Source organism: Drosophila persimilis, unplaced genomic scaffold (assembly GCF_003286085.1).
Source record: "Drosophila persimilis strain 14011-0111.01,24,50 unplaced genomic scaffold, DperRS2 tig00000793-arrow-arrow-pilon, whole genome shotgun sequence".
Classification (NCBI taxonomy): domain Eukaryota; kingdom Metazoa; phylum Arthropoda; class Insecta; order Diptera; family Drosophilidae; genus Drosophila; species Drosophila persimilis.
Genome location: NW_020825354.1, coordinates 980,931 through 1,006,160, shown reverse-complemented (window position 1 = coordinate 1,006,160; position 25,230 = coordinate 980,931). Strand labels below are relative to the sequence as shown.

At 47.7% G+C, this 25,230-nt stretch overlaps 1 protein-coding gene across 1 annotated transcript; it reads right to left on the bottom strand.

Moving 5' to 3' along the window:
* Window positions 1–739: 739 nt before the first annotated feature.
* LOC6598498 (AF4/FMR2 family member 4) lies at window positions 740–25,230 on the bottom strand. The gene is made up of 12 exons (XM_026992835.1): window positions 24,329–25,230; window positions 20,970–21,335; window positions 13,141–13,324; window positions 11,540–11,722; window positions 10,188–11,465; window positions 9,629–10,115; window positions 9,071–9,421; window positions 2,884–3,421; window positions 1,889–2,267; window positions 1,563–1,811; window positions 1,286–1,482; window positions 740–1,177 (listed from the first exon to the last, which is right to left on the bottom strand). The coding sequence occupies exons 1-12, from the start codon at window positions 25,228–25,230 to the stop codon at window positions 781–783; spliced, it is 5,511 nt and encodes a 1,836-aa protein (XP_026848636.1). The 3' UTR covers window positions 740–780.

Below are 25,230 nucleotides of genomic sequence, written 5' to 3'. Positions count from 1 at the left end.
TATTCAAGAGAACACGCGTTGTTTTTGTGTTTTATTCATATGATATGTATTTATTAATTCAATCATCTGTTTGTATATGTATTTACGAGTATGTACTTGTGTATATGCATGTGTATGTTCAGATATTAATAGTAAAATTGTTGAGCCGAGTATAAAAACAAATAACAATAAAAAAAAATCTTAACCGAAGCAATTAAATTAATGCCATTACATATTAAATTCAATCCGAGTCAAAGCAATGCGATGTATGCACGATATTTAAAAATAGTTTAAAGAACTCTGAAATTTAATATTAAAAGTACAACACCAAAAATGTAATGCATATATGTATGTATGTATGCAGATAAAAGATATTCAATTACAATATATATCCGAGCAAATCGGTTCGCTTTCGGCACTGCACAAGTCAGATAGGAATAACAATAGCTTTCTAAAAACATTACATGTATGTATGTATAATAATATTTAAGAGTTAAGAGTAATAAGTAATAATATTGTATGATTATCGTACAAGTTAGGTTTCTATATACTTTTACTTTTACTTTCACATCTTTCGTCTTTTTTCCTCGCGGTTATCTTTTCTTTTTGTTGCCTTTTTGGGTTTAAGCTTGCCTTGGATTTGAAGTTTTGAAACAAAGCCTAGTCTTAAGCTAGAATAATATTATAATATGGTATAGTTATCATTTTATAATTGCACATTTGTTAAGTTAGGAAAAAAAAAACAAAAAAAAATGCACCACTTATAAGACTCAGAGGAGAATCAGATCAGATCAGATCATATTAGATGAGGCTGAGGCGACTGTTGGTCTTTCGCAGCTGGGCACGCCAGGGGATGATGTTGTCCTCCTCCCGCTCCCGCTCCCGCTCCTCGTGGGCCTCCCGGTCTAGGGGCTGGTCCACGGCTTGCTCCAGGGCGGCGTCGGGGGCGACCTGCTCCGCCTCTGAGGCACACTTGGAGTCCTGGCTGTGGGCGTGGCTGTGGTTCTCCTTGTTGCCACCGTTGCCACCTTGGGGATGCTGTTGTGGGGGAAGCTGCTGGAACTGGATCTGCTGGTAGTGTTGCTCCATGCCGGCTAGATTGATGTTGATGTTGTCTATGGACATGGCGCGGTTCTTCAGCCGCCAGGTGTCCGCAATGCGGTTGTTCTCCTCCACCTTGGGCGTGTAGATGGCCGCTCTGGAAAATGCCACATACACAGCGGTCAGAGAAGAGTCCGCCCTGCCCTCCGCCCTGCCAGCCCGGCCGTCCTCTCACCCACGCTCACCCAATCCCAACTCAACTTACTTCAGCTTGTTCTCGGTCTCCTCGCGGCGCGCCAGAAGGTCGCGCTTCCACTGGGGGATCTGCGAGAGGCGCCGCGACTCGGCCTCCTGGGCCATGCGCTCCTCGAAGTCCTTCTTGGCCCGCTCGGCCGCCTTCTTGGCCATCATCTGACGCTTCCAGTCGGGTATGGCATTGCCGGCCTGATCTTTTTCGGGTATCTGCAAGTAGATCTTTGCCACGCATCACAAACGCCCTTAGTCCGAGGTCGGGATTCACTGGGGGATCGAGTCGAACTCACCTGGTCCACATAGTTGTTGGCCGTGAACTGCTTGGTTATCTCCACGTAGTGCTCGGAGTCCATGCGGTTGGCCATCTGCTGCTCGACCTTCATCTTCTTGATGCCCGGTATGTCCTTGGAGATCTTCAGCTCCGCGATCAGATCCGATTTCAGATACGTATCCGTGCTCGATGTGAGGCACTGCATGCTCAGACTCCGTGCTGGCATCTGATAGGGCTTGGGCACCTTCTGCGTGTCTGTGCGTCGCAGCTGGAATGGGATTGGATTGGTTATAGGTTATAGGAATATAGGAATATAGGGATATAGGGCAGAGGGAGAGGCTTTACCTGGACGCTGTTCAGATCCTGTATTGAGATGGCCGAGAGTGGCTGGTGCTGCTTCCGTGTGGCAGTGTCCTGACTATTGGGAGTGGCTCCGTGCGGCTTCTTGGCCTTGTGCGACTTGCTGGCCATGGTGGAGTCGCTGCCACCGTTCATCAGGGGCATCATCATGGGCGGCAGCGGCATGTTGTGTGGCAAGGGCGGTGGCGGCGGCGGCAGTGGCGGCTGTTCCCCCATCCCATGATGGGGATGGTGTGGATGCTGGTGATGGTGATGATGCTGCTGCTGTGGGTGCTGGTGCTGGTGCTGCTGCTGGGGATGCTGCTGCTGTTGCTGCTGCTGGTTGGCAATCTGTATCTGCATATAGTCCTCCGTATCCGTGGAGCTGCACAGAAAACAGAAAGAGAACGGGGAGATCGTCGATTAGTGGGGGCTACTTTCCCTGCGGTCTGGTCTGGCTCTCGGACCTGCGCCAGGCGTGGCGTGTGCGCAGTATCATCTTCGGATTGCAACTGAGTTGCAGCTCCAGCCGTGGCAAGCGGCATGCCACATCTACAACTAGCACGCATAAAATTTCATGCACTCTTGAGCGGCGGAGGAAGTGGCTGACTGAGTCGAGTCTCCGTCCCCCCTCTGCCTCTCCCTCTCTCTCACACTCTCTCTCTCTCTCTCCCAAGCTGCTAATTGCCAAGATGCAGCCAAGCTGCATCCAAACAGCCAACCAACCATCCATCCATCTTTCTTTGTACGAGTCGCGAGTATCTTTCCATCTTCCTATCCATCTGCTGGCTGGCTGGCTGGCTAATTGAGGCGAGGCAACTGTACCTCTGCCACTGCCACTGCCACTGCCACTGCACTAATTATGGGTGCCGTTGCACGAGATGTTCAGCCAAATTAAATCGGCTGCCATCTGCTAATTGAAAGTGGTGGCAGTGCCCCAACGGACGTGGGGGGGACGAACCACTAGGCTGGACGGGACTGGACTGGACTGGACTACTCACCGGGCCGAGGATGGACACGAACGCTTATCGCTGATGCTCTTCAGATACTCGGACGGCTTGATGAGGTGCGTGACGCCGTCTTGTGATTTATTGGGAAAACTGGGGGGCACAAACGGCAGCACCAGCTGCTTGTTGACCAGGTTGGGTCCGCCGGTGCGCCCGCCACCCGATCCGGGCACCCCGCTCCCGGCCTCGCCATAGATGCCCGCGTACTGGGCCTGCTGCTGGGTGAGCTCGTAGTGATCCTCGGCCGAGGAGCCGCCCCCGTACAGGCTGGGCGTGTAGGTGTGATGGTGGTTCTGCTGCTGCTGGGCTTGCTGCGGGTAGTGGGGCGATGTCGTCTGCTGGTAGTTGCCGCCCCTCTGCGACTTGGGAGCATCCGCATAGCCATAGATGCTGCCGTTCGGATTACGCGACTGGGAGCCAGCTCCTCCTCCACCGCCGCCCCCGCCCCCGTTGGCATCTCCATTCGTCTGGGCGGCTGCTGCATTGTTGGCCGGATTGGCGTTACCATTGAGCAGCTTGGCTTTCTTGTTCGCTGAAATTGAACAAATTTATTTATGAGCTTCGTTCGTCGCTAGTTTTTTGTGGGTTAGCAGTCATCACGGCTCTTTCCTCTCTCCTCCGGCCTCGGTCATGCTCGCTTGAGCAGCCAACAACATCCACTCCCTCAACGGCAACAACAGTAGTTCATTGCGTATGCAGAGACGCGGCGCCTTTCACCAGACAAAGCGCCGCAAGAACACACTGCCAGTGGACTTGGAGCTCTAGTTGCATACACAAATACGTTTCATTTAGCCCGATTCAAATATGGCCAAAACGGCCCCGCGGGAAGGAGGCCAACGGAGCAACAAGTACTTCAACGTACGATATATATAAAGTAACCCAGAGTCTGATCTCAACAATGAGGAGGCAGCTTAAGATGGCGGTAACGGTGAGGGTAAGGGTAACGTATTTTGTATGGGACAAGCTCCTTGCTCACTCGCTTTGCTTGCCTTCGCCAACCCCTGCTCACTCGCTTCGCTAGCCGATATGAGTAAAACATCGGGAGGACGACGACGACGACCCAACACTTGTTTATGCAGTAGAGTCGACGAGTCTCTCTCATCATAAAATACATTTTTTCCCCATAGATTCTTCCTCCTTCCTCCTGATGGACTATAAACTGCCTACACGACAGTATATGCTGATTGATAATGAAAATTAATCTGTACAATTCATAAAAGCAGTTCTTGGCTCATGCTAGATAACTGTCTGATTACTTTTGAGATACTTGTCCCGATGTTGCCATGGAATATGCCTGCTGTTGTCTGAGGTTCTAGAAAAAAGTCTACCTTAGTCAAAGATAAGACGGAGGTACGTCTGCACCCACATATATGAATATGTATATACATAAGTGCCGCCTGATAAGCCCCAAACGTGTTTCAGACTCAATTATGCTGAAACAAAGCTTCTTAGAAAAACGACTAATGACTAATAATAATTTTCAAATTTATAAATTGTATAGAAATCCAGGTCGTGTTTGAGAGAAATTTTCTGAAGAAGGGGAAAGCCAATTGTTGAAAGAGTTGGTACAAAGGCACTGATTGTAGTCACAGTCTATTGTACACTTAAATTTGCCCATCGTAGGAAAAAGTACCAATCAGTTAAGACTTCAACGTAATATCCTTAAACGGCTAGACTTATGTGCGTAATGATTATTCCCAGATAAGAAGTCTTCAATCAATAAGAGTGACCTTTCCATCGGGATATCTCTTAATTGAAATGCTTCTTAAGTGAGCGTTTATCTTCCTACTTCCTTTAAGACACTTAAGACACACCTAACATTGTCTTTTTTATGCCTTTTTGGCCAACGATACACACGGAAGTGCCCAGTTCTCTGCTCTCGTTGAAGTTGTCGTGGGAGTATCGCTTTGAAAAAGAAATGTAATCTACCACCGATTTCCATGGTAACCATTTGTGTTTGCTGATTCAATTTCCATGCCACAAGCAACTTAATTGGGCAAAAACAATCTCCGCTGTGGCAGGCTCTTCAGCTCCAGCTAAACCCGATCGCGGCGAGTCCTCGCCAACGTCTTGCTCCAACTTTCACGGCTCTGCGGCGCACAACTCGTTTCGTCTGGAGATCATGGCCATTACGTGGATGTGGATGTGGATTTTCATATGGCGGTGACGGTCATGGCTGCACTCTGGTGGCACTACCCCTACCCCTGCCCCTAGCCAGCTATTGTCTATGGGCAAACCACTTAAAATCGAGTCGAGCCAGTTTGGTTTGAATTTATGCATTGCATCGCAATCGAGCTGCGTTTTTTTGGCGACATGAAAAACGAGCAAACAAAATGCGAATGTTTCGAACATGTCTCAACATTTTATCTATCAATTTGAGCAAAGCGGTTTGTACCTGTCAACTCCTGCAACTCTGCAGATCAGCCAGCAACGGGTCCATGTCACGGTGAAACTCGAAATTGCAATTGCTATTCGATTTGGGCTTCGATTAATTTGCTTCATGAGTGCAATGTCTGCTGAGGATTGGCGATATGCCCCCAAATATTTACAACACTAATAACTGAAGACAATTCAGCCTTTATGTGGCTTGGCAAGTCTTTCGGGAGAGAGTCGGAGGCCTGGAGATGCTAACCAAAGGGTAAGGATCGGGATAGAATGGCAAAATAATTAAACCTATATTTGTAAACGACTCTTGGTAATATTTAGCAAAAGAAGTGAGAGAAAACTGAGCCAGCACTAACTTGAATTTAATTTTTCAAAGTACAACAATACACAATGGGAGTAGCATCCTTTCAAAGTCCCATGATCATCCCATGATAGTAACAGATAAAACACTGAGACATTTAGATCAGTCTTTTGTTATCCTTTTGTTTCGGTCTGGGTATCCTTTCATTTCAAAAGACATTTGTTGCACTTACACCTAAAGATATCGAAACGTTGAAAGCTCAGGGTGAAGTAGTTCCGGCGCGAGTTCTTGTGGATCTTCACCGAGCCGAGCATGTTCATATTGAGGATGGGTCCAGGGTCGGTGTGATTTGCGGATGCACAGAAAGATATGTCGATAGATAATCACATTCTCAACAATTGATTGAGACACTAAATAAAAAGGAGATTGATTGCACACACTTTTCGGCGAATTAGAGAATAGTAGAGACTCGACGATGTTGCCTGGGCGAACGTCGCTGGCAGCCTGATGCAAGTTCAGGCGATCGACAAAGTTATTCACCCAAGACAGTGGATCGGAACAGCTCCGAACGGCAGCCACAGCCACAGCGACGACAACGACAACGACAACGACGATGTGGAGGTTGCCACCAACTCCAAGTGCAACTGCAACGATCGTCTGTCTCTTTTTGCGGCAAACACGTTCACTTTCATTGGTAAAAGTTTTGCAGAGCCCGAACTACCGCCCCAACAGCCGCCCAGGCCATGAGGAGGCGGTGCGGGTGGTGAGTGAACCATCGTCGGGGCCAATTATGGGGAAATGTGTGGGACATGATACAGGCCTCGGGTCTGGGGGTCTTGGGCTTCAAACCTCACGACTCGCGACTTGCGACTCGCGACTTGCGAATGGCAAATAGCTTCCTCATCGGATCCCAGGGATTCACTCTCCCATGTCCAGTGTCTGGCTGTCGGACTGTCTGCTGGCATGCCCATCGCTTTTCTGGTTTCCCTCAATTTGGTATCGGGAATCGGGGATCGGGGATCTGGGGGTCGGTGTCGGGGTCTGGGCCATCCAACCGCTTCAATAGCGATCGACAAAAAACCTTGTCGTAGCTCCTGCCCCCATACGGCACCGGCAGTCAAGTGGCTTCGATTGTTTTCAACGGCAGCCATTTCCACTTTTCAACTTTGTTCACTTCCACTTCTTTGTTTTCGCGAACATTTTCCACGGATCTTTGCCGCCTTATCGTGTGAACGGCGCCTCAATTATATATCGCAGGCATTTCCAGTTCTCCTCCGACTCGGGCATAATAGGCAATTAGCGAATGGAAAATCGAGCCAACACATGTCAAACATGGCAGCTATCACTCACATTTCTTCTCTGTCACCGTCTTATTTTCAGTTTCAGCTTCAGTTACGTTTTGCTCTGCTAATATTGCAGCAATTAAGTCAAAGCCCGATATTTATTGTGTGATAATGAGGCAGCAAATATGGCCCAGGGGAACTACTGGTTGGCTGGCAGAAGCCAAATGCGGCGTGAAGGATAGTTGGTCGGGTGCCGAGCTACCACTGGAACCTAAACTCCACTTTAGTCATTTGATCTGACTTTACTTAAACTGTGCTCAACCAATATTAGCTTTCTTTCGAATGCACTCGATCCAGTGGGATTCGAATCGCACGCCCAAAATGGACTGAACGAAACAGGTATCGTCAGGCAGATACAAAAATTTCGGTTTTTTTTCTCGCTCACTCTCCATATGATTTTCTGTTAATGAGAACGAGAAAGCAACACAGAAAATTTCTGTGACTCGGGATGATCCGAATTCGACTGAAGGAAGAATTCGTGCTGGTCGAAAGAAGAATTCAAGAGGCATGAGTATGGCCGTGATTTTATGAACTAAACATCAGCTAACTATTTGGCCACAACCGCTCCAATCAGCGTCCAACATCAAGCAATATACACAGCAAACACTTTCATTGAGACATTGAGTCCATTGAGACATTTAACAGAGACATCCTCTCCTATGCACACCTCCAAGACACTGTCTGTCTACCTTTTCAGCTGGTTCTCATTGGTGCAAACTTGTTTGCAGACTGCAGGGCATTCATCCTGTCCAATCGACCTACATGACTGGCAAATTTCCCCTAATTGATCAATCAATGCAGACTGACAGTCACAAGCCACTGGTCTCTGACGCCGATGTCCGAGCCAGACCAGACCCCAACGGCTCTTGATGACTGTCTGTTGACTGTTTGTTTTCTGTTTACTGAGGTGAAAGACCTCGGAAATGACAGAGAAAGATGTTTATGTTGATGTTCGAAGCTTTGTTTATTCGTCTAATGGGGGGCAGCGGTGTTCTGTTAGTGTTTCTTCTGGAAGTCCTTCCAAATGGGAGTTTTTTGAGGTTCCTTGCGGTTGAAATTGACCTCTGGAATGTGCTTCGAGTTACTGGCAGTGGGCGTTTTCAGAGGTTGCTTAATGTTGAAATTGGCCTCTGGAATGTGTTTCGAGCTGGCAGCCGGCTGGGGAAAATCCCAACGCGAGGGCTTGCGTCCTTGCTCGTCCTTCGTGGCCTGGCCACTGGCGTTAATGGTTCTGGAGCGGCTGCGGGACGGCTGGGGATTCGAAGCCAGGCCCCGACTGGTACTGGGAATGGAGTCAGTGTCCACGTTCGGCACAGCCTTCTTACGATCGCCATCGTGCTTGGGATAGATCCTGACATCGCCACATGGGGCCCTGTATCTGCCTTTATAAACGCCCTTGGCCAGCTTGCCACGGTTGCTAGTGCCCTTGAAGGCCTTCTGTTGGACACTTTCGCGTCTCATGCCCTCAATTAATACATTGGGATCGGGGCGCATCGGCGAATGTGGTGGGACCCTCTTGACATCCGTCAAGTGCTTGTCGAGCAGCTCTGCCTCATCATCGTTGAGCTGTTGCGGGTCGAGGGACTTGAGGAAGAGCGTGGGATTGCCAACACTGTAGATAATGTACTTGTCCTTGTTGGACGGTGTATTGGTTAGCCCCTCCCTAAGGGAATCCATATCGAAAGACCACTGATCGGAATGATACTTTGGCAGCCTCTTCCGGCGAGGGTCCATGCCCAGTGTGGATGAGCTTACAGTCCCAATATCGATTAGGTCCACTTCATCGCTTGACTCGGAAGTATTCATTTCCATTGCAACAGCAGCAACGTTATTTTATAAAATTTTGAAATTTTCCAACGTATCCAAAGAGATATGTGATTCGAATGGAGAGAACCCAATTTGATAGATGATTTCTAGGTCATGAACGACATGATAAAATATATTGGGATATATGTATGTACATATGGCATCTGGCAAAAACTGATACATTACTAATTCAAATGGGGGCTTCCAGATCAAATCGCATATATATATATACTATAAAAACAGCCACAGGACATTTCCCTGAATTTCCAAGGTATATTTCCAGTACTGCTCAGATATTCGAGACATTCATATTTAAGATTCGCTGGATAATCCAACTGCAGCTCACCTGAAATGGTGGACATAGTGCGATTGTGATTGCCCCGCACTAGTTCAGATGGCCGCAGACTCGGCTCCTCGATCACCTCCAGGCCAGAGTCGGAGTCGGCGGCTTCGCTGGCAGCATTCGCATTGCCACCGACAATGGGACCAGGAGCTGGCACTGCACCGCTGCCACTGCCACTGCCACTGCCAGTGGTGGAGACCGGGGAGCTTACTCCGTACACATTCTTCTTGTAGATGTTGCTGTTGCTGCTGCTGATATTGTTGCTCGGTTGCTCGGCATTCAAGTTGTTGCGCTGCTGCTGCTGAGTCGGAGCTCGCAGCGGTGGTGGCAGAGGCGGTGGCGGAGGTCCATTCACTGGAGAAAGGATAAGAAATGGGATTTATTAAACCTTGAAATGGTAGCTTAATAATTATGCAATCTAGGTATCAAGTATGCATCAGTCTACCAAATCTATAGGTGGGTATCATAGGACTCTGCACACTGAATGTTGTTGCTATCCGGAAGGACTTTGCACCTAAATTCTAGCCCGATCTACTGCAAAAGTATCTTGTGTGAACTAACCCAAAGCCACGTTCTGCATGGGGGGAGCCGAGGATACCCGTTTCAGGTTCCTGCTGCCCAGGTTGTTGTTGCTGTTGTTCTGATGGTTGTTGCTGTTGCTGCCGCTTCCGTTGCCAGTGCCATTCTGGGCAATATTGGGGCTGCTGCTGCCGAGCATCGCTGGCATCGAGGCATCCACCAGATTGTTGCGGATCATGGAGTTCTTGTGGGTCTGCTTGGTGCGTTCGGCCACATCCTCCGGCGGACAGACGCTCTCGTAGGTGTCGCTCTTGATGCCGCCATTGAGCAGCTGGTTCTTGAGGTTCACGTTCTTCGAGCTGTAGTTGTCCTTCAGCGAGGACTCGTATTTGCTGCTGTGCAGGCCGATGATTGAATGCGATTTGTTGCGATTGAGCACACTGTTGTTGTTGTTGTTGCTTATGTTGTTGGTACTGCTGTTGTTGTTGTTGCTGCTAGAGATGCTGTTGTTCCGCTTGTTGTTCAAATGCTACAAAATAATGGAAAATATTTGGTCAATGGGGGGGGTTTTAAGGGGATTTTGTTGACGGGATATACGCACATGGTTGCTGTACTGCAGGACAATGTCCGTGCTGCGTGTGGAGCTGGCGCTGGCCGAACGGGAATGGGAGCCACTGTCCCTCGACCGAGATCGTCCCACATTGTATTTATGTTGCTGTTGCTGTTGTTGCTGCTGTTGCAGCTGATGTTGCTGCTGCTGCTGTTGTTGCTGTTGTTGTTGCTGCTGCTGTTGCTGCTGCTGCTGCAGCTGTATCTGGTGCTGCTGCTGGTGCTGGTGCTGCTTGCGCGACTCTTCCCGCACCAGATAGATGTCCTCGTAATCGTGATCCCCGCCACCATTCTGATTGCCATTGCTGGCCATGTTCTTGTGCTGTTTGTAGTTGTTGTTGTTCTTGGCGCCACTGCTGTTGCCGTTGCCGTTGCTGATGTTGCTATTGCTGCCGCTGCCATGCCGGTTGAAGCTCTGGCTGCGCATCTGCTGATGATGGTGATTGCTGCTCTTCGGCGAATTGAAGCTGGACGAGATGGAGACGGACTCGTCGGAGCCGCTGCCAGCACCGCTGGAGCTGGAGTGGACATCCGCCTGGATGGTCATTGCATTGCCAGCCTTCGACTGCATTATCTGCTGCTGATGATGGTGGCTGTGATGGCTGTGGTGGTTGTTGTGCTGCTTCACGCTGCTGCAGTCCGAGTCCACGAACAGATCTCTCACCCGGTTGTAGATTATGTCCTGGGGGTCGTGCAGGAAGAACGACTCGCCCGAGATGCTGCCGTTTGGCGAGGGCGAGGCATACATGCCGCCGTTCCTCATGGGGTTCACGTAGAGCCCATCGTTGGGCAGCAGCGCACCGCCGCCGACCGTGGAGCTGCTTCCGCCCCCGCCTCCATTGCCTCCCATGGAGGAGCTGCCATTGTAGAGCTTTTCTGAGGAACTTCGCGACTGCTGCGAGTACAAGGCATCGCTGTTCTTTCGCGAGATTCCCATACCGATGCCCATGCCCAGGCCCATGGCCGATCCTCCAGCGCCCCCACTCACTGCCGGCGGATGCAAGTAGAAGGGCTCCACATCGGAGCTCAGTGTGGACGATGACTTGGACTTGATCGTGTTGCTGCGGCTCGTCTGCTTCGAGGAGTTCGAGTTCGAGTTGCAGCTGCTGCTAAAATGTTGCTGCTGTTGATGGTGCTGCTGCTGCTGTTGCTGCTGCTGCTGCTGCTGCTGCTGCTGATGTTGCAGTTGCTGCTGTGTTTTGTGTCGCTGCACGCTGTTCTTGCTGTTGTAGTCCACAGATGTCCCGTGCTGGACCAGCACATTCAGGCACTGCAGGCGATGAGGGAGGTCAGAGAGTTAGCTTGTGGCAGGTAGCAGGTAGCAGGTTGCAAGCTCGTACTCACCTCAACCTGCTGGTTCTCGGCCGCATCGTTGATGGGGGACTTGCCATACTTGTCCAGCGACAGCTTGGCTCCGTGATTGAGCAGCCAACGCACCACGGACAGATGACCGCGCGAGGCGGCAAAATGCAGTGGTGTGGCCCCATCGCCATCGCGCAGATTTGGGTCGACTCCTTGGTCTTGAACCTGTGGATTGTTGCATGGAGAAATGTCAAACAAAAAACCAAATGCATTAGTGATTAGCCACATAAAAGAGTGTCCCTAACTGCCTGCCCTAGGGCCTAACTGCCCTAACTGTCCTAGACCGGTACCCCGTTGGAGATCTCAGTGTCCAGTGTCCAAAGACTATGCAATTACCAAGATGTTGCCTGAGGCACCAAGAAGATGTTTTATGGCGGTGTTTTTCATGGTTTTTCGTGTGAGAGAATCGAGCAGCATTTTACTGTGTCATGCCCAAACAATGTATATGGTTTTTGGTTTTTTGGGACGGACTTGTGCGCGTTGCAAAGACTGAGGGATTGAGAAGCAGACGAAGCCGAAATGGGCAGTGGACAGCGGTCATAGTTGAAGGATAGCCCACGTATTTACCACGTAGCATCGAACGTTGCAACATGTTGGTATTTTATAGTCTCTGATGCAACGCATGGGACCGTTTATTCGGTGTCTCCGATTCTTGAAAGTAACTCTCTGTTTCTACAGTCCCACATAAAATACCCCCGACTTTTATCGTCCTATCCTACATAGTTAGCCCCAGTATTTGCCCATCTTCTCTTCGCTTAAGTACTCGCACTCTAGTGATCTTTTATGGCGAATACTTTCCCACTCACTGCAGTGCCTCACGTACTGAATCACTGTCTGTCGAGTGCTGCACTGACCGTTCAGCCTGCTGTCCACTCAGTGTCTCACTATTCGTTCAGCATCTCATTGTCCTGTTTGATACGATATTTGCTTGTTTGTTCAGTGTCTGTTGACGGCTACTTGGTTGAGTACCTCACTGTCCACTCAGCGTCTCGCTGTACACGCTCACTGTGTCACTGTCCGTCGAGAGCCTGCCTTTTGGCTGTGTTGTGGAAAGTGGTTTTCCACCCGTCGGGTCTTACGGCAAATGAAAACTATTTAGTTCAGTTTAGAAAGGTGATTTTCTACTGCCAGCGAGCCTTCACCGATGATCTTGAAAAATTCATTCTGGTTCTTGGTGGGAGGGAGCGAGACAGGGAGAGCACACAGGAGGATACAATGCATGGGCCATTGTCAGCGGGTATCTGCAAGATACTCCTGCATGAAGTGTGGCTTTGCATAAGCCACTCTCTACCTCTCTCTCTCCCTCGTTGCTTGGTCTCCCCTGACTCGCTCGTCGGACACATTCCCCAATTGATAAATTGAATAGGCCAGGCGACAAACTAGTCAAGACGCCAGAACCCCGTTACCCCAAACAGGACCGAAAAAAGAGCGGACTGCGGACAGTGGACAGCGGACAAAACGAGTTCGCGGCCAAGCCGAGTCGAATGTTCCAATTGACCCCCATTGGCTGCTGCTACAGTTTGCTAACTACATGGCAGCCAAATTTTATGTGTTGCACAGCCACTTGGCCGCAGCCAGCTTACCATCCATTTGAGGCAATCCAAGCAGCCCATTTGTGAAGCGGCATGGATCGGTGCCATGCCGTCGCGTGCACGAACATAAAGCGAGCCGCCGGCTTCAAGCACCAGAAACTTGAGCACCTCCAAGTGGCCCTCCTGTGCTGCCAAATAGACGGGCGTGACATCATTGTCCATTTGCGTATTGGCGCTGCAATCGGCAAGGAAAAGCGTGCCACAGAAAAAGAAACGAAAACAAAACAAACAAAAAAGACAAAAAAGACGTTCATATAAATTGGCATCCAATTAGTCGGCGTAAGAGAGGAAAAATCAAGTGTTTAATGAGCAAAAAGTCTGGCATGATCGCCAGATTTGAGCCTTACAAAAATAGCTAAATCTCCTAAAGTATTCACATGGCAGTCACCAGCCATTCACACGGCATTCACATACCATTCAGGCTACAAAAAAAATAAACGCCATCGCAATACAGTGATATCACAACGGGCAACATTATCAGAAGAAGTGGACAGATTGAACTCAAACGCTTGCATTGGTTCATCATCTTTCCCCTTCGACGCTCTTCTAGCTGTTCATTTGCCTGCTCTTTCTTCTCTTTTTTGTGGAATATCATTAATCGATCGATCGAAAGCTCTGATATACATATTATGGAATGTGGATCTGTGATTTTGTGGGAAAAAAAAAATTTGAAACGGGTCGAAGTCTATACAATTTGTAACAAACTATATCTAGAGTATTATTATTGCAATAATGAGTATTCCGCTCATTCGAAAGTGCTGATTACTGCTATTTACAAAGAATGAGCCCATAGTCATGCGCTCAAATGAGACATGAGTATGAGATGGTATGTGCAACTACCTGAACTTCAGACAGCACCAGAACCATTGTTCAATCGGCACGGATCCAGATCCAAACCTATTCCTTTGAACTGAAGTAAGGTTTGAATCTGGATCGCACAATACATCTGTACTACTCTTATATGTTTATGATCAATTGGTAATATTTATATTTAGTTTCATTACTCGTATTCTTTGAGGTTTGAGAACATTTGAAAATATTCCTAAGGATTCCATTAAAGGAACATTTGGGTGCCAGGAAAATGTTATTAAGATCTCTTATGAATACCCCCTTCGAACCTCACAACACTACGGCGATTGTTCTGCTCCTTCCGCCCCACACCGCTCAGCATGGGCGTGGCCTCGTCGTCATCATTGGAGTCGGGTTCATCCTCCACATCCAGACGATCCCTGACAGCCTCCACAGCGGCTTTCCTCTGCTGATGCTGGTGCTGGTGCGAATGCTGATGCTGGTGCTTGTGTGCCTCCATCATGAGCTCACTTAGGTCGTGCAGATCACTGGGATTGGGGGTCTCCTGTCCGCGGCTATGGCTGTGGCTGTCCCGTTCCTGATCCTGGCCTCCTGGCTCCGCGGGGCCGTGCTCGATCTCCGAGTTGCTGCTGTGGGTGCTGCTGCTGAGGATGGCGGCCGTTACCTCTGTGGCGATGATCGTGTGGATGTCATTGTTCGATTTGCTCTTCTGTTTACTGCGGCGGTAGGAGGTCAGACTTGTGGTCATGCGGCCCAGCAGGCCCTTCTTAACGTTGATGGTGGAGAAGTAGCTAGAGGGATGGGATTGCAAGGAGGGTTGTACGGATGGCCAGTGTTGGTTGGTAAGGTTCAAGATCAATTTGCTGTGGCAGGGGCTGTGGGCTGGGGTGGTGTGTGTGTGTTCGAGTGTGTGCGATAGTCTCAGTTTGGATTGGATTGATTGCTTGATTGATTGTTTGATTGGTAAAGTGCTTGGTGCTTGTGTTGAATTGGACTTGCAGGAATCTCTTGATCGCTTCATGGCCTTGGCTTACCTACTCAAAAAAACAGTCAACACTTTCGTTTTTGGCACCACTCGTGCCTTGAGGTTTTCTTCTGCCTTGCCTTCTGGTTTTCCGTTTATTTCACTCTGGTTTTCCCAATACCGTTAAACTTAACACTGAATCAAGAGCAAACATAAAAAAATATGAAACTGGTTTAGGAAAAATCACTTGAATATTTAACCGCCGCTAGATGTTTTTCGGTTTTCTTTTCGGTTTCGTGGATTTGCATATCGAGTTTTTCGGTCTGCGTCCTAGATCGTATACAGATTTATCGTATCGTTTCGTATCGTATCGTATCGTATCCCGGTTTATATGGAACACACTTTACGAGTATCGCATCTCTCTGCTGAAACCGAAAGTCTGTTTCGGCCCGGCTCTGGATCCGTTGTCTGGCTTCCGATGTGGCTGCTTCGAGATTAAACCCTCGATGCTCGATCTGCTCGACAAACTTCTAGTAAAACACTATTTCTCTGCCGCCTCCGCCGCTGCCCCTCCTCCGATCTGGCACTTATCTTTTTTTTGTATTTTGGTGAAATTAACGCTTAAAAGCGAGAAAAAAAACTGCACTGGGATGAAGATAGAGGTGGAGGTGGACACGGTGGAGGAGGGGAGGGGGCGGTGCACCAGACTGTGTTTCTCTGTGTTACGCCTGACTCCCAGTAGATGCCGCGGGCCGTGTGGCGTCTGCTGCTGCTGCTGCTGTTACCATTTACTGCTTTCCACATGCCACACAGTGGGGCAAACGTGCAAGCGGTCATTTATGGTATACTGGATTACTATTAGACATATCTGTATACATATGCCTTCCATACATGTATCTTCTTTGCACCTATCTTAGGTTCTTTTCCATGTATCTTTTTTCAGTTTCTATAATCTATATCCCTATCCTATATCTTATAAAAAAGCGTTTATTTCCTTATTAGTAGTTCTTCCGCTTGTATCGGCTAAGGTTTTCATTCTACTATATTCTGCTCCTCCAAACTATTCTATTAGTAATGTATTCCACTAGCCCTATAGATGTCTATCATAGCTACCTCTTACTTTTGTATACTAGAAGATACTTTAAAGCTAATACTTGGATATTTTCGCTGCCATCAGGCAATCTGTCAAGCTTCTCTCATTTTATCTGTATCTACTATATCTCCTTTGGAAATTATACCTCCATTCTCATAGCCTTTGTCCCACTGTGCTTTCGCCCCTTGCCAATGATGCTGGCGGTGCCAAGCGGTGGCGACGATGATGGGTAATGTGCAGATATATATATACTCGTACTCGTACTCGTACTCGCACTCGCATCTGTACTGTTCACTTAGTCAACTGGCTTACGACTTCATGGGTATTGCACACACACGGCATACCCGAGACCGACACCGGGCACTGTGAGATACACCGCAGACAGAGAGAGGGAGAGAGGCAGAGAGACAGAGGGTGAGAGGGAGAGAGAGCGTGGAAGAAGGCGCTTCAAGTGGCTTTCTTCGTCCGACTTCGGACGACTTGTTACATTTTCCAGCTTTTCTCGCTTTAGAAATGAATTGTAAACCAATTAAAGTTGATTTTTCATCTTTATCCCCCCCACCCCTCCGACGTCTCCCCCACCCGCCTATACCATGACGTGCTCTCCTCTGTTTCAGCTTCTGTTTGGTTTTTCTTCTGCTGTGGCTTCTTTGGTGAAATAGGTGAAAATACAGTAAGAAATATATATCTATATATATGTATATATTCCCAATTTGATATCTTCTCCTTTCTGCGCTGCTCTGCTCTGCTCTGCTCTGTTGTTTTTTGTTTTGTGTGTTTTTCTTTTCTAATTGCAATTTAATAATTATTTTTTAATTTATTTAATGTGTCTTGCCATATAGAAAACCAAATTGAAGCCCCGACAAATGAAAGGCGGAATAATTGACGTGCAGACGAAAGCAGGAGGATGGGTATGGGGATGGGGATGGGGATGGGGCGGAGAGGCCTCACACGCACCTCGTTAGATGTGCCAGTTGACAGTTAGATGAATACTCGTTTATGACGCGGCAGCCCCAACATATAGCAGTGTTTAATTGAACATTTGCGTGCACAAGTGGGGCTGGCCGCTGCCAATCGCCGATTACTGAGTGAATGCAGAATGAAAGCAACTCGGACTCGGATGACACAAATATACCACTGGGAGATACATATACAGACACAGACAGAGACAGATAAAGAGCGACAATGAGACAATCTTACAAATCGATTGATAGAAAACTTTAAATGATATTCAAGCATTTGTGGGAACCGACAGCGCCTCAATGTTCTTCCATTTGTGGGTGTCAAGTGATCATTTGATCATTCCAGAACCGTTTGTGTCCCACCACTGAGTGTAGTTCAAGGCAGTTCAAGGGCATTCAACCGCTTAACGGGTTTTCCAGCATACATTTTCGAGCTTCATTTACGAATTGAGTCTCATCGCATAATCTATTTCAATCTATCTACCTGCTGAACCATCTCCGAATACATTTATTCTTACATCTTTCGATGCATCTTTTTATATTGTCAAGAGTTCTGTCTGTGTTCCTTCTTTTGTAGCTTAAAAAGTGTCTCTTTCGGTCTGAACCATGGAAATAAAAGTAAATATCTAACTCTATCTATCTAACTATCTATCTAACTATCTATCTAACTCTATATCTATCTTTTTCTTTGTCTATAAGGGTATATCTAGTATCTTTCGATACCTAAATTCAATCGAGTAAGGCAGTAGAACTAGTTTAAACATGGCTAGTTGTGGGTAATCTTTCTAGAAAACCATGTCCCATTGCTGATCCATCTTATGATTCTTTCTATCTATTCTATCTATTCCACGGGTATACCCCATGTAATCTATGACTATTTCCCTCTATTAATCAATATATCACTCATCTTTCGATCTCTTTTTATACTGAAGCCCTATCAGAGCCTGGCCGATGCAGATCTTTATCGTATTTACAGGTTTCCAGCATTATCGATACGCCATTACAGAGTCCATTAGCACAGTTTGCTGTCCATTTAGGTGACTGGCAGTTGCAGTCTCAATATGGATTATTTTGTATTAGATTAGGTTTAGTTTTCCTTCCAGGTTCCACAAGCACAGAGCACTCACAGTATATTTTCGTTGTTGGAATTTTGTATAACTTGTATAACACACACACACACTCACACACCACCAAGCCGCTCAAAACGAAACAAAAAACGATCACAGTTTTATTGAGATACGGATTGGTAGGGTGTCCTATCCGATTCGGCTTGTTCTTGGGGCAGTCTTTCGAGGCATCCTCCTCGCTGCCTGGCCAATTGATTATTTGAAACTGAATGGCTGGAAGATGCGGCCGAGGCTACCTTTTCATGGTTGCGGTTACTGGATCTCGAGCTGGCTTCAGCATTGAGCTCAATCTTGTTGCTACTGTTTGATGAGTGTTGTTGCCGATGTTGCCGATGTTGCTGTTGTTGCTGTTGTTGCTGGTGTTTCTGTTGTATCTTGCAGTTCTTTGGTACACTGAAACTGTTAATTAATTCGCGTTCCGATTCGTTAACTGCATTCGAAATACTTTGAAGCGCGAAATTTTGTCGGCTTCTTCTGGCTGACCAACGCGTTGCAAGCTCTCTGAGGTGGCACTGGCAGGGGCTGCTGGGCAGGAGGCGACTGGCAGGCGGAGGCGGAGGCGGAGGCGTGGCCGCAGCTTTCAGGCCCGAGCTGCTGCATAGAGCATCAGAGTCCGAAGAAGCGAGACGAAACCGTGCCAGATCCCACATTTGGAATCAAAATTCAAATTCATTCTTTGGCCGCATGTTGCTGCCACTGCCACTGCCACAGACACTGCCGCTGCTGCTGCTGCTGCTGCTTGTAACGGTGCGATGCGATGTGGGTAAACGGTAACAGCACCACCAGTGCAGCAGAGCAGAGTCAAGACGGAACGGAACGAAATGAAATGAAAGCACCGTTCGCTTCGACTGGCCAAACGCGAATAGCCAGCGCCAACATCGAGTGGCCAACGCTGGCAGTGCCACTGCCACCGCCACTGCCGCTTCCAACGCTGCCCCAACCAGCTCAACCCAAGCTCAGCTGGGACAGCCATCAGCCACCAGCAGCCGACTCGCCGAGCGGGGCAAACCAGCTTTCTGCCCCAAGAAGCGCTGCCTCGAGCCGCTGCCTCTCCACGCAATATTATCAAATGGTCTACGCCGAAGGCTGGCGTAAGAGTTATCCGGCTGAATAGACAAGCGGATCAGATCAGATCAGTCTTCGTTCTTCTCTATCCATCAGAGCTGCATCAAAATATCCACACACCACATACAATCTATACTACGGACAGGAAATAGTGATATTTTTTGTAGGTATAATCTATGCATATCCAGCCAAAAACACAGCATATAACTTATACATATATAATAATTAGGGTACCATGATATATACTAGATTACCATTAAAACATATTATTAAAAATATATACAAAAATTATTACAAAAATCTGGATAATGACTCGCCAAATCCGAACCACTGTCTAGTTCTATGCATCCCAAGCTAGAACTCATCGAGCAGGCCTCGTTCTTTAGCTGCAATCCCTGGGGAAAGGATTCAATAGCATCTCCAGCGTTCCGCATCGTCTTTGCATACAAAATTATCGAATAGCTTAAGGCGGGGGTTGCTTCGAAAGTTATTGTCTGTAAAGCGAATAGGTTTCGTGCTGGCAAGGAATACATTCTCCGAAGAGAGCCAGTAATCGGTTAGAACCAGTGAAATCTATCCGCTGGCCAGAACTGATCGAACAGCCGGCATCGCAGCCAGCTTTTGTTGCTTTCTGTGTCGCTGTGTCAGCTGTCATGTCAATTGATCTGGCTCGGCGCGATATAAATATGAATTTCAGCTAGCATCTGACCAGATCGGACCAGATCCAGGGTGCCAGGAGAGAGGGGAGATGGCAATTGGAGAGAACAGAATGGGAATGGAGTGGAGTGGAGTGGAGTGGAGATCAGGCTTTGGCATTGATTCTGATTCCTTGACTGGTCCGAGGTTGCTCCACTTCGATTCGAATGAAAGAAACTTGTTGCAACGGTGCTTTTGTGGTGCACAGTGGCGGTGCCGCCACAGCTCCACCGGCTCACCTGCTCACCGCTCACCGCTCGCCTGCCGTCATCCAGTTTGACTCCAATTGAAAATAGCACAAGATAGAACCAAACATGGCTTCAAAGCCGGCTGGAAGCTGCAACTCGCTTCGCTGGCTTGCCTTGCCTCAGTCATGTGGCCATGTGGCTCCCATTCGGAGCTGGAACAATTAAATGAATCTTCTTTGGACGCGTGCTCTTCGGGGCGATAGGAATTCGGGGTGAATCGAGTAGCCGGGCGGGGATCGTTGGCCCACTTGCTGGATCGCAGAGCACCTTCTGGCACGCCCTCCCCAGCTCCACATCATTCTTTCTTCATTGTTGGATGAGCTAATAAGCTTCAATTAGCGCATTTAATTGACTGTTTGGAGATCTCAAAATGTTCGATGGGGCCAAGACAATCATTGCTCCGCTCAAAATCATTCGGGAAACTAAACTCTGAAGGGGTTTTCCTTATGATAATCAGATCGTTGCTCTCTCTATTGAGCATTAAATATAGAAAACGGTTGAAATTATATTCTAGAAAACGCCCGGCATCATTGGAAAACAGTAATCGAAGAACACAGTGACCCATTCTTAAGAGCCCACTATATTTATCCAGCGCAGAGTTTCCTTTCCAGTATACAATATAAGTGGAGTGGAAGTAATTGCTTAATCGAAAGAAAACTCCATCGAATGGGAGCTTGGACAAAACAAGGAAATAATAAAATTCAAATGGGGGGACTACGACAATCGATCGTCGAGCTCCCCCACCATTTAGCATCGGATATTGGATATTTGATGCTGGATAAAACACATAAAGAACGACAGCAGAGCTTTCACTTCATACCACATTTGGCAACTTTTGGCTGCGATTTGACTTACCAAATATCCACAGATGCTGCCACCAGCAGTTGCACACAATCGAGGCAGCCGCGCGCGGCGGCATAGTGCAGGGCCAGCGCCCCTCCGTTGGGCCTTTCGTTCGCCGAAACATTCCCCGGATGGTGCAGTTGGCTGATGTTGCTCATGTTCATCATCTGGAGGGGTCCTGGTCCTCCGCCCAGGTACGAATCCAGCTGGTGAGCGTGCATTCTGTTCAGGTTGCTGTTGCTGTTGTTGCCGTTGCCGATGACCTTGTTGTTGCTGTGCAGATTGTTCAACTTCTGGCTTTTAACGTTGTTGTTGTTGTTGTTGATGCGGTTGTGCTTCAAGTGCAGATTCGAGCTTAGAGCATAGTCGTTTATGGTTCTGGGTAAATGAGAAAAACAATTGAATTATAGTAATATAAATATTAAAGGTTTTTTTTTTTAACTTTTTTTAAGGAGAGTTCCATCAATTTATTCATTTCAGGAAATTATATTTGTGCTTTAAATAATAAAGTCTTTTAGAATGGCTATATCGAATCGGCCATAGATGCTGATCCAAGCAACGCCAGATTAGTAGCAGCCAGAATTAAGGCTGTTACACATCTCATCAACATATGTACTTAATCTTAGTTAAAGATTTTACTCGCAGATACTTTGGCTGATAAAAAAAATACAAAAAAAAGAAAGGTTTTACATATAAAAGTGCATATGTTAATACCAGAAATTGTATACACAAAGTCCACCCCGATTCGCAGAGTTTTGCCATTTTGTAACCCAACTCCGAAATCTAATTGTGACTTTCTTCTGGCCCACTTTGGCTTATATCCTTGAATCTCTTTTGATAGTTTACATTTCTTTTACTGAGGAGTTGCTTAATCTTATATTATGTGTGATATTTTTGTACAATTTACTGCTGTTCTTCAATGGATGTCTTAGAGCTGGGGCTCTGAGATGCTGAGAGAGCAGTTGTATCGCCCAGAGACCATCGTATTGCGCAGAAAGTTCCTAATGGCTGCTCAGATTAGGGAAAGCAGTAAGACAAGACCCGCCATATACATATCTACAATCGCTAAGGAAACTAAAGTGATTCAAACGGAAGTGCATTAAAGCTTTCAAAAAATGTTGCCTACTTTTGCGCATGCGCTTGAAAATAAATTGCAGCCGACTTTGCTGCGGGAAAACAAAAGACTTGGGACACGAACTTGCGGGGCAACATGGCACTATCAGCCATTAATAAACCAGATGATGATCTCTCTTATCTTTTATATGTGATGAATAGACCTCGGATTTTGCATATTTGCATATTTTTAAAGGATTAAGATAGAAAAATTCTGATGACTCGTACTCGCAGCACCTCCGATCCTCCGATCCCCCAGCCAAGTGCTTTTCAAATATAGTCAAAGGAAATCAATTGAACAAAAATTAATAATGAGCCCACGACTATGCTGATGAATCAAATATGCAAAATCCGAGGTCTAGTGATGAACAATTGAAAAGCTTAAATGTGGAACTTATGGGCAACAATTCCCATTGATTTGAGCCCTGAAGAGTACATTTTCAGGGCAATAAAACAGGAAAATGTACGTCATATCGGTATAATGAAGGTGGGGAGCATGTAAGATGGGACAAATCGTTAAAGTTATTGAATAATTGGTTGCTATCCAACGAAGCACCTAAGCTATGTTACATTTGCATTATTTAAACAATGCAAAAAGACAGAAACAGTCCAATTATTTACACCGAAACAGCGGCTTACATTCGGCAAAACAAAATGATTAGATGCTCCTCTTAATTATTTAAGGAAGCACTGGCAATTAACGTTGATGGCATCTCTGTCTGGGGGCTCCTTCGACTGCATTGGCTGACTTCAGCGGGTGCCCTTTTCCAAATCACTAAACCGGGTCAAGTCTACTGCCTCCGCTCGCTCCAGTCGTATTTATGGCATTGCTGACTCACTTGATCGTTTGTCTCCTCCTCGTCGTCGTCCCCTGCCGTTTCCGCTGCGGAGCCCCAATCATAATGATACTCTCGTAATGATAAAACCAACAAAGCTGCCTGCCCCTGCCCCTGCACCTGCTCAACGAGAAAAACTAAACACACACGACCGAAAATTAATTGTTAGCAGCGAAGCTGGATAGGGGCTCGAGGCACAAGATACCCCTTGCTTTCATAATTGTGCCTTCTATTTAATAATAATATATTGTATTTATATTCACGCAGTGACACACTGCTCCTATATTCGGATATACCTTTCGCTGTTTGAGGAAAATGGGAAAAATGCTTTTCCGTTGTTGCTTTTGGTCTGCTTGCTCTGTGTGTGTTTGTGTTTGCTTTCCCAGTTTGGCGAATGATAAAGAAACAGAAAGCCGAGAAGACGACACTTTCTTCCAGTTTATTGCATCAACGGTAGCAAAATGGAAACGGGCCGGTAGCAGGTGTCAACGAAGCAGGGCGGCAGGTGCCACAAGCCGCCGGCAAAGCCAACAAACACCGGCCATAAACGCCGCACAGAAAAGTGAGGAAAAAGTGAAATAAACTATTTGGCAAGAGCATTGGGGGCCAGTTGGTCAACCAAACTGGCGAACAGGGTTAGGGAACATCAAGATCTGTTACGAGTCCCACAGATAAGACGATAGTGCTAAGGGGTCAACATTTGATGCACGCAGCCGGACAGAGGGTCAGAGCAGGCTTCACTTTGGAAAAGACTTCTCTCCTCTGATCTCCTCGTGATTTGTATGACATTTAGCACATTCATGGCAAATGGAAGGCAGATATCAGAGTGCCACGGGGAGTATATGCTTCACAGTGGAGCAGTTCTACATCAAGGACTATTTTATTGCCTGTGGCTGGCAGAAAATACTCAGCAAAATCATTTTTAGCAGACCAATATGTGTCCATCATTTCTCCACTCATTAACGTTATATCTAGTATAAGAAGAAATCATTGGGAAGATGTCCAAGGGAAGAGGTAATAACTGAGAACGGAAGATGATAATCAATTTTTGAATACCCACTCTGCCATTATGGAAGAGCATTGGAAGTTATGGCAGCATGGGAAATTTGCACCTTCCATTTGTAAGCCAGAAGATTTATATGGGAACAATCACTAGAGAGATGCTGCTCTTCCGAGCATAAGCAACAAATGAACACTTAATAGTGCGAAGCACTTGAATCACTCGGGAAAAAATGAACAAACTTTGAGCTGATTTGGCTCGGTATTCCTTAGTCACACTTCACTGTACTGCAGATCAATTAAGTTTTGGAGTAGAGTTATTTTAAAAGTGTTTTTTTCTTTCTTGTTTTCTGTTCTCGTTTACCGTTCGAATTTCTGTCTGAACAGAAGATTGGAGGAGATTTCACTGCGTCCGAGGTTTACCTTAATTTGATGGCAATGTCGCGACACTTGACGCATGGCACCTGACCCGCCGAAGGAGTGGCAGCGGAAGCTGCTCTCTTGGTCCCTGGACTGGCGATCGTGGCATACAGGGCCTCCTCTGGCTCTGGTTTTTCGGCCTCCGTATCGGCCTCCGTTTCACTGGCAAAATCGACCACCAGCTGCTCCTCCTGTGGTCCCTGCTGCTGCTGCCGTCTGCTGAAGTACCCCACATGCTGGTCGACACCAGCATTGGCGTCCAGGAGCACCCGCTCGTAGGCGGCGCTCTCGTTCTCACTGAGAGCGAACCGCTGCTCGAACACCCGCACGGGCAGCGAGCTCTTGCGCAGCACCTCCATCCGCTTGTGGCGCAGCTCGATGGAGAAGATGAGGCGGACCCGGACGAGGCGCCGCAGGCCTTGCTGCGTGGATTGGGCCCGCTGCAGGCGGCGCCGTTGCTGCCGCAACTCGAGCTTCTCTAGGCCGCGCAGCGACTTGGCATCCACCACCAGGCTGTGGCTGTGGCTATGGCTGTGGCTCTGGTTGTAGTCCGCCACCGAGGTGAGGTCCAAGGCGGAGCGGGTGCGTCGCCACGGCACCAGATCGAAGTGGGTGCCCGGCCAGGGATGGAAGTTGACCTGGCTGACGGTCTTGTCCTTGTCCTGGCGCAGGATCCAGTCGGAGCTGGAGCTGGGGCTGGGGCTGGGCTTGCCTGCTCCTGGCTGTAGCTTAACGTGCTCGTTGCGGGCACTGGCCTCCGGCTTGTGGCGTTTGTAGCGCGGCACGAGAGTCGCCTCCAGCATGCGTGCATCCAGGCCGTAGTCGCGACGCAGCTGCTCGAGCTCTTTGCTGCTGGCCGTGTACTGAGCACCGTTCCACACGATCACCGGCGAACTACTGGGCAT

Bases quoted from the DNA above. Each gene is read 5' to 3' on its own strand.
- LOC6598498 (XM_026992835.1), bottom strand. From the start codon at position 25,230: ATGCCCAGTAGTTCGCCGGTGATCGTGTGGAACGGTGCTCAGTACACG. The intron at 9,422-9,628 runs GTTAGTTCACAC...TCCTTTCTCCAG, and splicing joins CATGCAGAACGTGGCTTTGG to TGAATGGACCTCCGCCACCG. The intron at 1,178-1,285 runs GTAAGTTGAGTT...GGCATTTTCCAG, and splicing joins GAGACCGAGAACAAGCTGAA to AGCGGCCATCTACACGCCCA.